Source organism: Sus scrofa, chromosome 4 (assembly GCF_054392235.1).
Source record: "Sus scrofa isolate SSC_HxYL_T2T_F1_AM1 chromosome 4, Sscrofa_HxYL_maternal_Yorkshire_Landrace_v2.0, whole genome shotgun sequence".
Taxonomy (NCBI): Eukaryota; Metazoa; Chordata; class Mammalia; order Artiodactyla; family Suidae; genus Sus; species Sus scrofa.
In genome coordinates this window covers 71,732,814-71,746,972 of record NC_139386.1, presented here as the reverse complement: position 1 = coordinate 71,746,972, position 14,159 = coordinate 71,732,814, and the positions used below count along the sequence as shown (strand labels likewise).

The 14,159-nt window shown below is 41.0% G+C and overlaps 1 protein-coding gene and 1 long non-coding RNA gene across 5 annotated transcripts in view; one reads left to right on the top strand and one right to left on the bottom strand.

Annotated features, from left to right (window-relative positions):
- Positions 1-14,159, top strand: part of LOC110260281 (uncharacterized) — a 106,150-nt gene that overhangs the window by 16,814 nt on the left and 75,177 nt on the right. The gene's annotated exons all lie outside the window — the stretch shown is intronic.
- The window catches only part of CPA6 (carboxypeptidase A6), a 250,013-nt gene continuing 236,921 nt past the window's right edge, over positions 1,068-14,159 (bottom strand). For 2 of the 4 annotated variants that reach the window (XM_085022216.1, XM_021089270.2), the window contains 3 exons: positions 10,443-10,645; positions 5,632-5,716; positions 1,068-1,864 (listed from right to left, as the gene is read on the bottom strand). In XM_085022216.1, the coding sequence (XP_084878342.1) occupies positions 1,677-1,864; positions 5,632-5,716; positions 10,443-10,645 (476 nt within the window). In that variant the 3' untranslated portion in view covers positions 1,068-1,676. Of the gene's footprint in view, positions 1,865-3,646; positions 5,122-5,631; positions 5,717-10,442; positions 10,646-14,159 lie in introns of those variants that run through there. The other 2 variants (XM_085022215.1, XM_085022217.1) reach the window with 2 other exon arrangements.

Genomic DNA, 14,159 nt, shown 5'->3' with positions numbered 1-14,159 from the left:
GGATTTCTTAACCACTGTGCCACGACGGGAACTCCCCTGTGGTACCTTTTTAAACCCTAGTTTCCTCATTTGAAGAATGGGGGTGATTAGTATCTACCTCCTAGTATTTGAGGAATTGGTGAGATTATTAATAAGAGTAAAGCTCTTAACACTCTGTGGCACCTCAAGTAATGTTTACTCTTTTTTTTTTAAAGTAGTATTTTGAGAACATAAGTCCTCTTCTGTGCTACATCTTTATAGGTGTTGGTGCACTAATACCAGGGGATGGAGTGAATAATCCAAGATCTTAATAAGTTGTATATTTATTAGAGTTCCCGCTATGGCACAAGAGGACCAGCACAGTGAGTTAAAGGTCCCGTGTTGCCACAGCTTTGGCATAGGTTGCAGTTGTGGTTGAGATCTGATCCCTAGCTCAGAAACTCCATAAGCCATGGGGCGGCCAAAAAAAAAAAAAAAAGTTGTATATTTGTTATATGAAGAAATAAAGACTCATGCACCCCTATGTTCATAGGAGCACTATTCACAATAGCCAAGGCATGGAAACAACCTACATGTCCATCGACAGATGAATGGGTTAAGAAGATGTGGTATATATACACAATGGAATATTACTGAGCCATAAAAAGACAAACCAATGCCATTTGCAGCAACATGGATGGAGCTAGAGACTCTCATACTAAATGAAGTAAGCCAGAAAGAAAAATACAACTACCATATGATATCACTTATTTGTGGAATCTAAAATATATTACAGATGATCCTATCTAAAAAAACCCCAAAAAACAGAAGTAGATCGTGGCCAAGAAAAGTAGATTTAGGGTTTCCAAGGCAGAAAGGGGAGGGAGAGGGATGAATGGATATTTGGGGGGTTTTGGGGATGCAAACTGTTATATTTGGAATGGATGGGCAATGGGATCCTACTGTACAGCACAGGAAACTGTGTGTGATTGGGTCACTTTGTGGTATGACAGAATTTGACAAAACATTGTATATCAACTATAATAAAGTAGTTCTTTCCATTCCAAACATTTAATGAGAACCAAGTGATTAAACATCAGTATCTTATATCTTCACTGGGAATATGAGATTTATTGAAGTGGAGTCTTCAATTTGTATATTTCTTGAAATAAATTGAAAACATGCCCTTACACTGACTCAAATAAGGCTCTAAATGGATAGAAAATGGCTACCTTTTCTTACAACAAACTAGGTTATACTCTTTTTAAAACTATTTTTATTTTATGCTTTTTAGGGCCACACCTGAGGCATATGGAAGTTCCCAGGCTAGGGGTTGAATTGGAGCTGCAGCTGCCGGCCTACACCACAGCCACAGTGACACAGGATCCGAGCTGAGTCTTTGACCTATACCACAGCTCACAGCAATGCTGGATCCTTAACCCATGGAGCGAGGCCAGGGATCACACTCGCATACTCATGGATATTAGTCGGGTTTGTTAACGCTGAGCCATGACAGGAAAGCCTACTTTTTTTCTTTTTTTAATAAGCATTTTTTATTGCATGGACAGTTAAATTGCATGAGAAAGTCCTTTTAAAGTCCACTGAGAAGTTCACACTTAGCAGTTTCCCTTCTCTGTAAAAACAATTTCTAACCACTTCCAAGCTGTTCTCGTGTAGAATCAGCTCTCTCTGGTGGTTGACCCCACCCTTGGGGCATCTCAGGGACACTTCTTGAGCAGGTGCATTGTGATATTCTTCACAGCCAGCATGGTCTCCATACAGGTGGGCTTGATGAGCATCTCTGGGAGTAAAAACCCAAAATGCCCAGTGTCACGGAGTTCAAAAGCAAACGTGTAGGGTATTCCAGTTTTGTAGGCCCAATCCATTGAGCTACCAGAGCTCACATCTAAAAGTTAAAAAAAAAAAAGTCAGATTCAGTAGAGGCTGCATAATTTTCAAAATGTATATATAGTACTTGCTTGCTAAGCTATACTGAATCTTTCCAATTAAATATCCCTTCAACAAGAACGATTTAATTGTAGTTCCTTAGCATCAGGCTCATGTAACTTATAAATCATATCTGCTATCATCATAAATCATACCGGGCACTTCCAATCTTGGTTCTTGCCCCTGACATCTATGAAAACTTTCTTCTTTGAGGATCTAGTCTAAGGATAAATGCTGTTTCAATATGATGACCTCAATTTCTCAGCCGTAATTCTAATATCATCTCTCTCCAACCTCACTTTATTTACCAATAAACATACCCTGCCTCCTGACGGACTTTTCTGGTTTTTTTTTGTTTGTTTGTTTTGTTTTTTTTTGGTCTTTTTGCCTTTTCCGGGGCCGCTCCCGCGGCATATGGAGGTTCCCAGGCTGGGGGTGGAATCGGAGCTGTAGCCACCAGCCTTCACAGAGCCACAGCAACACAGGATCTGAGCTGCGTCTGCAACCTACACCACAGCTCATGGCAACGCGGGATCCTTAACCCACTGAGCAAGGCCAGGGACCGAACCCGCAACCTCATGGTTCCTAGTTGGATTTGTTAACCACTGAGCCACGACGGGAACTCCCCGACAGACTTTTCTTATCACTCAGTTCTCTTCCAAGGTCTAGAATATTGAAATTCTGATCCCAGAAAACCTCATTTCTTCTCCTTCTCCCATTTTTTCCCACTCCTGATGAATTTGTTCTTTACTTACTATAGTTTTCAGACTCCCCTCGGGCCGCTTACAATTTCGTTGAGCTCTCTACTGTGCCATGGTCAGTTACTCCACTGAATTTCTCACCAGACCCTTTTTCTAGTCCTTCTCTGCTTTTGCTTTGCTAATTCTCAATCCCTAGTCCAGTTTCTCTGTTTTCTTCCTCACGAGGGAGATGGAGACAGTCTTTTTTAAGTTCATGCTAATCTCTGAAGACTTTGTCCATTACCAGCGGTGCTCTGGTCTCCTTTTTCTAAGATCTTCGCTTACAGATCCTTCTTCTGTCTCTTCTGGTCCTGCCCCTCACTTTATCACTGTTGTCAGACTCATCAGGGTAGCTTGTCACCTCCTCTGCTTACATCACAGTCCTGCCGCTTCTCCTTCTAGCTCAGGAAGAACTGCTCCTCATATATTACACATGATATTGTTTGATACCGTTTATGGTTGTCTTCTCTGGTTGTGAGAGGGTCCCTTCTCCAGGACTTTGTTTTGTTAATAAAAGTGCCCCCCTACCTCTTGCATCTGCATTGACCAAAATGTCCAGGTACTGCTTTCCTAGAGCACTTCCTTCTCATGATCCAACTGTATACCATCATCTTTTTCTTTAGAACTCAAAAGAGAATCTACATCCTCAATCACTTCCATTCTGGTTCTTACCTCTACTCGGCTGTGAAACCATTGTTCTTTTCTTTGTCTTTTTGTCTTTGCTAGGGCTGCTCCCGCAGCATATGGAGGTTCCCAGGCTAGGGGTCGAATTGGAGCTGTAGCCCTCGGCCTACGCCACAGCCACAGCAACACGGGATCTGAGCCGTGTCTGCAACCCAAACCACAGCTCACAGCAACGCTGAATCCTTAACCCACTGATCGAGGCCAGGGATTGAACCTGCAACCTCATGGTTCCTAGTTGGATTCGTTAACCACTGAGCCATGATGGGAACTCCTGAAACCATTGTTCTTGAAGGTCACCAGTGACAGCAGGCCTAACCTTTTTTTTTTTTTTTTTTTAAAACCTCTGATCACACTTTCAACTCTCAGCAGCATTAACCTTGCTGACAATCCATTCCAACACCTCTCTCCTTCTGGCTCCTGTGACCTCACATGCTCCAGCTTTGCAGCACAGAGTTGAAAGTGTAGGTGCTCTAGGCAGACTATTGGCTTTGCTGTTTCTAATTTCATCACCTGCCATGACTCTCTGTGCCTCAGTCTTCCCTTTTGAAAAAGGGATCATTAAATAACATGTACAGGATATATTAGATGTTATTGTTTTGTCTCTTTATACCCCAAAGTGCTTAGTTTGCCGTTTTCAGCATAACATGTTTTAGTAGTTAATAAATGAATAAATAGAAGAATCTTTATATACTTCATTCTTGAAATTTATATGATCCAGCCTGACATAACACCACTTTACTATTTTTAAATTTTCCTATGCAAATGATCCTGCTTTTTAAATGCTATTTTTGCCAGGACAAGTTAGAGAATTGTTTGATGATGACAATTAGATGACTCTGCTGTTTCCCAGGCTCTCCCTTGCTTCAGCTGGGGACAGAAGGCAGGCTGTGGCTTCTTTGTCCCTCTGGGTTAGAGTTCACTGGAACCACAAATAGTAGTCATAGTAGCAAAGTCAGAGACAATATTTGCCAACATTTACATCATGGTGATATGACAGCCTCATTTCTATGGTAACGGGTTGTTCTCTCAGTGAACATAATACTATGACGGTGCCTTGATACCAAGCTGAAAAGGTGAACTGTAAAATTTTTAACAATTAATGTTCTTAGTTTTTAATATGTAGTCTGTTGACAGTAACTGATAATGTGATTTTTCTAAATATTGTATTTCCCCTTTCAAGGTGGCTCTATTAAAAAACAGTTGTAAAAAGGTTGGCATGAGACAAATGACCATGGACTTAAAATTTTTTTTCAATATTTAAGACATTACCATTACTAGGATAGACTGCTGTGATAAACGGTGCTAATTAACAAACCAAGCATTTCTTCTGAAGGCTCAGGAAGTGAGTGGGCAGGAATATAATGATGGATAAATTTAAAGAAATCAAGGAGAACTTTGCTACCTCACTGAAAAGTATAATTTGATATTACTGTCTATACATACAATGTGTATATATACCTTCTTATACGTGCATAGACATTCACAGAGTCCTAACCACCACTTGATCATGGCAAGCTCCTGGAATGCCACTAAGCATTCAGATGTATATGATTTCTCAGTAGATTTTCCAAGTCATCGAGGTGAGGAATTTTAGAATTTGAAAAGCCAGGAGATATGACCTAGTCCAGTTCCTCATTTACTAGTTGAGAACTGAACCAACTGGGCACTGCGGCCCAGGACTCATATCTTGGCCAAGGTTACATCTAAGAGTGGCAGAATTAAGACTAGATTGCACATCTTCTGGTTCTTTGTCCAGGTTCTTTCCATATCCCGGTTGCCCTTTATTTCATATCTAAAAAAGAAATATTTTAATCACCTTTCAAGGGGAAATTCAGTTGACGGTGTTATGTAAAAAGAATTTCACAACAAGAAGGGATAAAAGGGAAGCTCTTTTAGCGCTGAAACATTACTTCATTATCTTCTCAAGGCCCATTTCCACCTTTTCAGTGGTTAAAATTGCTTAAGGAGCCCCTTTTTGGTATTTTATATATATATATATATATATATGTATATATATATATATATATATTTTTTTTTTTACTGTCACATGAATTCAACGATGTAGTTTTTCCTACTTGCTTAAAATAGTCTCTGCTTAGGATTTGACTTGGTACAGTGATTTCTGTCAAGCAGTATAAACCTAATCAGACATAAACTCCCTCTATATCTTTGGTTAATTTGGTAGTCAAAAATTTCACTTTTGGGGGAATACATTTGCTCTTTTTTTTTTTTTAAGGGGAAGTCATTACACAGGATATTGGTTCAAGAGGTGATTCCAACACAGTATCCATAGGAAACTTACACAATGTACTGGAGGCTGGTCCATATCGATACTGCACCCCATGCACTGACCGGAGGGCATTCACAGCATTATGAGCTGCAGATTCCTGTGAGGTTAAATGGAGAGATTATCTCTCTTATATTGTTGCATGGAAACTTTTAGAAACACTGACATGTTGTTTGAGCCTTATCTGTCATTGATTTGGACAACAAGAGAGGGCACGTTAATGAGACTGTATTTAATGATATTGTTACTCCTTGTCACATGCTGCATTTTGCAATATGTTTTAGAACACATCACTTTCCTTGATTAATTTGCACAAGGAGCCAGTGATCAGTAATAGTTCCCTAAACAGACAAGAAAAGGGAGGCTCAGCGAGGTCCAGTGGGCAGGCTGGGCTTACACAGCATGGAGGAGCTGAGCTGGCATAAGTGCTCACATCTTCTGACCCTGCCTTAGTGTTCTGTCATCTTCGCTTTAGTTCAGAGATGCTCATTTCTATAAGTTACAAAATGCTTGGCCAGGCAGCGGCCATGTCTGTGTTACTCTTAGCTACATATCCAGTATTAGCAATGCACCTTATATAACAGGCAATCAATAGTCTTGCATGAATGTTGAATAAACAGATTTGCAAGTATATCCAGATAATCTTATTGATCCTTAAGTACATACTTCAGGGGCTAAGTCCAAGGTATTTAAAACACATTTAGATCAATTAAGAAACTCTTTAGTTCAGTAAGAATGACTCTTCTTGCTCTATGTGTTTAGCCCTCATGGGGATGGAAATACTTTCAGAATGCTTCCTGACTTCTAAGGTTACATGCGCCTCTGACAGTGCTCAGCCAGGTCCAGCTAAGATGCAGACATTCCTACTGATGCCCAACATCAGGAAAAATAACGACCATCAAAATACTAAAAGGTGACTATTTTAACAGCAACTACAACAGTAGGGACTACCCTTGAAAACATTTTCAAATGCTGTAATAGCCCTAGTTTCAACAAGGAGTTAGAGAAGTATTGTATGACCGGTGAGAGGAAAAGAAGTATGTTGAAACCAGTACACAACTCTCCTGTTTCCACTGCCTGTGAATAATTTAATCTGTCACTTGAAGCCATCTGGGCAACACGGGACTGGGTGTTGGACCCTGGGTTCAGCTTGCTGTCCTAGCTCTTCTCAGGAATGCAGAAAGCAGCGTTTGCAGCACATGCCACCTTGGTGGCTATTCAGAACCTGGCAGACACTTATTATTGATCTCACTGAGGATGACATTCTCCTCGGCAGAAGCCGACAGAAAAGGAATGTCAACACCCTAATGAGGGATCTGGATGGAGAACGTGCTAAGATTTTCACATCTTCTCCAATGGTCTCAGCAATATTTCATGGCAAGGGCAGATATTTCTACATTTAGGAGATTACTGCATTCTGCTGGCGAGGAGAACTTTGTTTCTCATTATTTCAGATGACTAAACCCAAGAGGGATAAAATCTATTGAGAAAAAGGGAACCACTTTGACAATTTTCACAAAACATATGCATAACTTGAACCTTTTGAGCTCACTGGACTTTTTTGCCACTCAGATGCGAGTGCATGTTGGTAAAAGTCTTAGTTGCGATTCTTCCACAAAGAGCAGAAACATCATCAAATTTTCTAAGAATTATTTTACTTGAAAGAGTTTAATTGATTCCTCCTTTCTCTGTTGCTTCCTCTTTCCAATTGTCCAAGAGGACCCAGGGCTCATTTGTTGGACCTCAGCTAAGTAAGGAGTATATTTTTTGTTTAAATATTTCCATATTTAAAGCAAGTCAGTGACCTAAAAATCTTAGCAGAAACACGGACATATTGATGAGATGGTTTTGAGCAAGTTTCACAGACTCTGAAGGTTTCTGGCTCATATTTAGAGACTACATAGTTTCTGAGAATTGTAATCGTGGTTTTAGCGATTTAGCTTATCTGTAACCCACTAACAGGATTTCTTAACGGTGGCACCACTGACAGTTGGGATGAAATCATTCTTTACTGTGGAAAGCTGTCCTGTACAAAGATGTTTTACGCCATCCTTGGCCTTACCCACTTGATGCCAATAGTGTTACTGTCCTGGGCTCTTGGCTTCATCAAGGGAAATTGACAAGGAGCCAGACAGGAAAATTCAGGCAAAGCTTTATTGGGGCCCCTGCTGCAGCACGGGGTAACGAAAACAAACAGCAGTTTCCCTTGCTTGCTGCATGGGGGAGGTGGGGTGGGAGTGGCCCCTTATATGGGGCGAGAGTAGGGGCAGGTCCAGGGGTCAGGCCAGAGCGGTGGCTTAGGTGGTGTGCCCACCCTTCCAGTGATGCTATGTGCAGGGGGCATGTGCAGTACCCTCCTTTTGCTCATGGCTCTTCAGAAGTGGTAGTTGGGTTTTTAGTTTTTTCGTATGTTCTTGCCCACAATTTTCCCCAGCTGCACATGGGTACAGTTATTTTTAGTCCCCTATAGTTTCTTCGTATTTGGTTGCTCAAGGACAGGTTTGCCCAAGTGCAAGCATTGCAGCAAAAGATCTCAGGTTCTGGCCTGTCTCATTAACATTCCCTATTCCCATTGAGACAATCAAAAAATGTCTCCAACTTTGCCCAGTGCCTCTTGGGAGGCAAATTCATCATTGGTTATGAACCACTGATTGACTCTTTATACCACATCCTCCAATCCAAGGAACAAAAGGAAAATAAATCCTAGTAGGAAGATAAATTCAGAATATGGAGAACATTCAGAGATGCATTTCCAGGAGTTCCCATTGTGGTGCAGTGGAAACGAATCTGATTAGTGTCCATGAGGATGCAGGTTCTATCCCTGGCCTCACTTAGTGGATTAAGAATCTGGTGTTGCCGTGAGCTGTGGTGTAGGTCGCAGACAAGGCTGGAATCCTGCATTGCTGCAGCTGTGGTGTAGGCTGGCAGCTGTAGCTCCAATGCGACCCCTATCCTGGAAACCTCCATATGCTGTGGGGGCGGGCCTAAAAAAGCAAAACAAAAAACCCAAAAAAACCCGAGAGATGCATTTCCAGTAAGTAGTTACTCTTTGTTTAAAGATTCCTTACAACAATGTATATTTTATGTTCTTGACATCAATTAATTATGGTCTAATAATACTTGTAATAGTTATGCAATTCTAAGGAAAACATTTTTTAATGCTTAGGACCTTATGGTCAGAAAATAAAATCAGTAAATTAAAAAAAACTCCATGAAATATGGAGAACATTCTCATGTGATAGTTTTAAGATACTGCATACTCCATGTAATCTGTTGTGAGAATATGAATATACACTGTGTCTAATTTAAAAAGGGCTTGGGAATTCCCACTGTGGCACAATGGGTTAAGAGTCTGACTGCAGTGGCTTGGGTTGCTGTGGAGGTGTGGGTTTGATCCCTGGCCTGGCATAGCGGGTTAGAAGATCCTGTGTTGCCACAGCTGCAGCTGGGATCCAAGCCTTGGCCTGGGAACTTCCATATGCTGTGCATCACGGTACAAGGTAGTTAGAGGGCCAGGTCAGCAACACCACGAATGAGAAGCCTATTTGACCCACGGAGGAGCTGAAGGAGAACACTTTCCAATAGCACTCTTGCGTTTACAATGTTTCTCAAGAGAGAGAATTTGCTTAGAATTCTTGCACAAAATTCTGGGAACAAATTCCTCTTTTGGACAAAATACAAGGCCTCTCCAGGCCACCTTCTGACCGCCTCAGGTTCTGCCTTCTTCCTGGGTCCTGGACATCTAGGTGAGGAATCCATGCAATCCCAAGCAATTGGTGCAGGATTTGGAATTCAAGGTATAGGGAGAAAGGGGATGCTTCTCTTTTATGTAAACTTCTGTTTGTTTATTTTTTGGCTGTGCCCATGGCATGTGGAAGTTCCCAGTCCAGGGACTGAATCCTTGCTATAGCAGTGACAACATGAGATCCTTAACCCACCAGGGAACTCCCTATAAAGGTGTTAAAATTCAAGTATAATGTACATACAGAGGACTACATAAGGTTTAAGTTTATAGCTCAATGAATGATTGTAAGATGTACACACTGATGCAACCGGCATCCAAGCAGCATCCAGGCAGGGAGTGGAACAGCAACAGCAACTAGAACCCACCTGTGCCCCCTCCCAGTATTCCTCCTTCCCTTCTAACTTTATAGGCCTTTAGATGCTCAAGACTCTGAACCAGACTCACCTGATGAGAAATTCTTCCCTATAGTGCGGAGCTTGTTGAGATGATGAGAGGAAAGAATTCCGCTCTTTCGCTTTCAGGCAATCTCATGCCTGAAAGGCTATTTGTTCTTAGCACTAACTTGTCAGATACATACCAGAGACTTAGTAGCATTAAGCAAATAGTGCTTATAAATTAAAACTTGCTTTTAATTAATGAGAGTCAGACCATAATTTATGAACAATTATTTACTCAATAAAGTTAATTACAGCCCTGCACATGTGACCAATGCTGTAATACTAATCAAATCCATCCTGACATTTTCTGAATAACCTGTGGTAAGTATGTAAACAGGTTTGAAACGAAGGCATTTGAGAAGCACCATAACACAGTTATAAAAAGCAGCAACACTGGAGCTAGATTTGGGGTGAATCCTGGCCATGACACTTAGTAGCTGTGTGCTCTTGGTCTAATTACCTAACTTCTTTAGCTTTCAGTTTGCTCATCTGTAAAATGGGAATAGTAGTTACTGCATATGATGATGAAAAATAAATAATACAGATGAAATGCTTATTAGAACACATGTTTGCTATTATCTTTACTACATAGAACCGTTATAGCATTAGAAAAGCATGATACTGACACCCAGCTTCATACTTACCACACAGCTAAAATTGGGGATTGTGGCATATTTGTAAGAATAGGGGTACAGCAACATCTGAGCGTATGCGTGAAAAGAGAGGTAAGCCCTGATGTGCTTCCTGTGTTTTCGGAGGAAGTTGGCTACAGCTTTCACTTCCGGCTCTGATTCGGGGAAAGGTCCACAGTATGTATCATCACAAGGGTGCATGGAAGCTCCTTCATCTGCAAGTTAGAAAAGAAAAGGGGGTGCAGAAGTGGGCAGGCAAGAAGCAAAAAACACAAATTGGCATTGTTCAGGTGACTTTTCTTGTATGTCTATAAACATACAGTATTATTAAGCAATTCACCTGACTTATTTACAGAAATCAATATTGAAAAATCCAAGATGGTTCAGGCCTCCCTGTATGGTGGGAGAGCAGCCTAAATAGGAAATAGGTGCTGCTTACTTTACTGAGGCTGCATAAACCTCTTCAAAAGGAGGTCTCCTTCAGCTGGAGAACTAATTCCATATGATCCTCCAGAGCAGGTAAGGCCTCCCGTAGATATACTCCATGACACGTGCAGTTTCAACATTGAACACACTTACAGTGTCAAAACTTACCCATTTGACTTTCAGTTACTATTTACACTCTTCTGTACTTGGGATCCTGTACAACACGGGAAGAAATCCCTGCTCTAACAGAATCTGCCTTCAATCTGGATTCTTTGTTTGGCTATAATGCTCTGTGAAGGGAGGGACTGTGTTTTTCCTGCTGGGCACCTGACCACTGGAACAATAGCATGGCAAGTGTTCAGCAAACATTTGTTGAATAAGTTAATGTCAGATCGAAAGAAAAGGCTAGACATTGGCACAGGTGTCTGGTAAGATTCAATATTGATATACCAAGAACAGGAAGGCAAGACAGAAAAAACCCCACAGAACAAGCCAAACCAGTTTCTATTATGTATATTTTTATTTTTTATCAAAGTATAGTTGATTTCTGCTGTACAGCAAAGTGACCCAGTCATTCATACATAAAACATTCTTTTTCTCATATTATCTTTCATCACGTTCTGTCCCAAGAATTGGATATAATTCCCTGTGCTATACAGTAGGACCTCATTGCTTATCCACTAATATATATATATATTTTTTGTCTTTTTGTCTTTTTTTTTTTTGTTGTTGTTGTTGTTGTTGTTGCTATTTCTTGGGCCGCTCCCGCGGCATATGGAGGTTCCCAGGCTAGGGGTTGAATTGGGGCTGTAGCCACCGGCCTACGCCAGAGCCACAGCAACGTGGGATCCGAGCTGCATCTGCAACCTACACCACAGCTCACGGCAACGCCGGATCGTTAACCCACTGAGCAAGGGCAGGGACCGAATCCGCAACCTCATGGTTCCTAGTCGGATTCATTAACCACTGCGCCACAACGGGAACTCCCCACTAATATATTTTAAATTTTTATTTATTTTTGTCTTTTTTAGGGCCACACATGTGGCACATTGAGGTTCCCAGGCAGGGGTCGATTCAGAGCTATAGCAACTGGCCTACACCACAGGCATAGAAATGCCAGATCCGAGGCTGCGTCTGAGACCTGCACCACACCTCATGGCAACGCTGGCTCCTTAACCCACTGAACAAGGTCAGGGATCGAACCTGCATCCTCATGGATACCAGTCAGATTCGTTTCAGCTGAGCCACGAGGGGAACTCCTCTAATAAGTTTTTAGATCAGCTATATCCAATCTGGTTTTGTAAAACCCAAGAGGCCTCTCTAGTTATCTTGGGATCAGTTAGGGTTCAGGCAAGAAATCCTCCAAACTAAAGTTCAATAATTTTTTCGAAGTAAAAAAATATACATGTCTGTGAAGGGGAGGAAGGAAAATAGAATTCAAGATAGCAAACACAAAGTATTAAGGGTCCAAAAGATTTTGGAAATGATATTTTTCTATAGTTATTTGCCATTCTGAGTCCTTATTATCTCTCCTGTACCCCTGGAAAACTGTAACTCCATAACCAAGTGGAAAAAGTTTGGTGAATCTGTATCATAGTCTAATACTACTTACTGAAAATGAAAGGACAACCGAGTCAGAGCAGGCTAATTCTTGAGGATGTTAGGTCTCGTTTATGCCATACGTGAATCAAGATGGGGAATAAACAGCAATTGTGGTTTTCCTCCTTTGAGTGTAATTCTGGTGATGCCTCAGAAGCAAGTGGGATAGGGATGGAACTCAGAACTTAATATGAAAACGATAGCTGATACTCTGAAAGGAATGGGAAAAACATCCCTTTGAGGAACACTGATGTCAAGCTCTGGAAAGGAGAGTTCACACGTTGAGAAACTAACTCCAGAGGGAGCAGAAGTAATGAGCCAGAGAAACAAGAATTCACAATAATCCTAATAAATATCTTCAAGGACATAGAGGAGGGCACTGGAAACATTAAAAGGGACAAGAAGTTATAAAGAACCAGTGAGATATAGTAGAAATAAAACTTAATTCATGGGCTGAATGAATACAGTTGATGAATGAATTGATGATTTGGAGTGGGTTTTGAACATTCCCAGAAGACATTAAGAAGAGACAAAGAACTGGAAATATGAGAAAACAATTAATATGAAAAAAATATGAAAAATAGAATAATTGTCAACATCTGATTAATTGGGGTTCTAAAAGGGGGAAAAATAAAGTTAAATATTTGAAGCACTGCTAATGGCAATTTTGCCACAATTAAAGAAAGACTGAATCGGTTTACTGTGTACTAAATGAGAGAGGAAAGGGCAAATATCAATGGTTTGACATAGTAAAGTGAAATTTAGGAAAAGGAAATAATTCCAGAGAGAAAGAAGTAGGCCATCTCTAAGGGATGAGAATTAGATTCACATCTGATGTTTTAAGTAGGAACAACAGAGTAATATTTCCAAGTAGTTTTGAAAAAGGAAATTTGAATCGAGACTTTGATGGCCAGCTGAACTTTTATTGAAATGTGAAAGTAAAACAAAGATGTCATAGTTATTGTGGCATATTTTCCTTGGTTATTTTTTCATTTTCAGGATTTGTTTTTCCTCTCACCTAGAGCTTTTAAACTTCACCATCAGGGAGTACCTGTCATGGCTCAGTGGTAATGAACCCGACTAGTATCCGTGAGGATGTGGGTTCAATCCCTGGTCTGGCTCAGTGGGTGAAGGATCCAGCATTGCTGTGAGCTGTGGTGTAGGTCGCAGATGCGGCTCAGATCCTGCGAGCTGTGGTGTAGGCCGGCAGCTGTAGCTCCAATTCAGCTCCTAGCCTGGGAACCTGGCATATGCCTTGGGTACAGCCCTAAAAAGCAAAAAGCAATAAATAAATAAATAAAATTTCACATCATACAAAATTTTAAAGTTTTAAAGGGATTTTATTTATTTATTTATTTGTCTTTTTAGGACCGTACTTGCCGCCCTACACCACAGCTCGCAGCAACAGCCACAGCAACGCCAGATCCGAGCCACGTCTGTCATCTACACCACAGCTCATGGCAACACCAGATCCTTAACCCACTGAGCAAGGCCAGGGATTGAAGCCACAACCTCATGGTTCCTAGTTGGATTTGTTTCTGCTGCGCCACGATAGGAACTCCGGGATTTTATTTTTAATTCTCACTGATTTTGCCGGATTGCTTACTTGGCTTTATATTTTTATAAGCAGTGTAGAAGGGTACCATCTCTCCTTAATTCTTTCAACAGTACCCTGAAAGTGTATCGCTTTTTGACTTTTGCCAG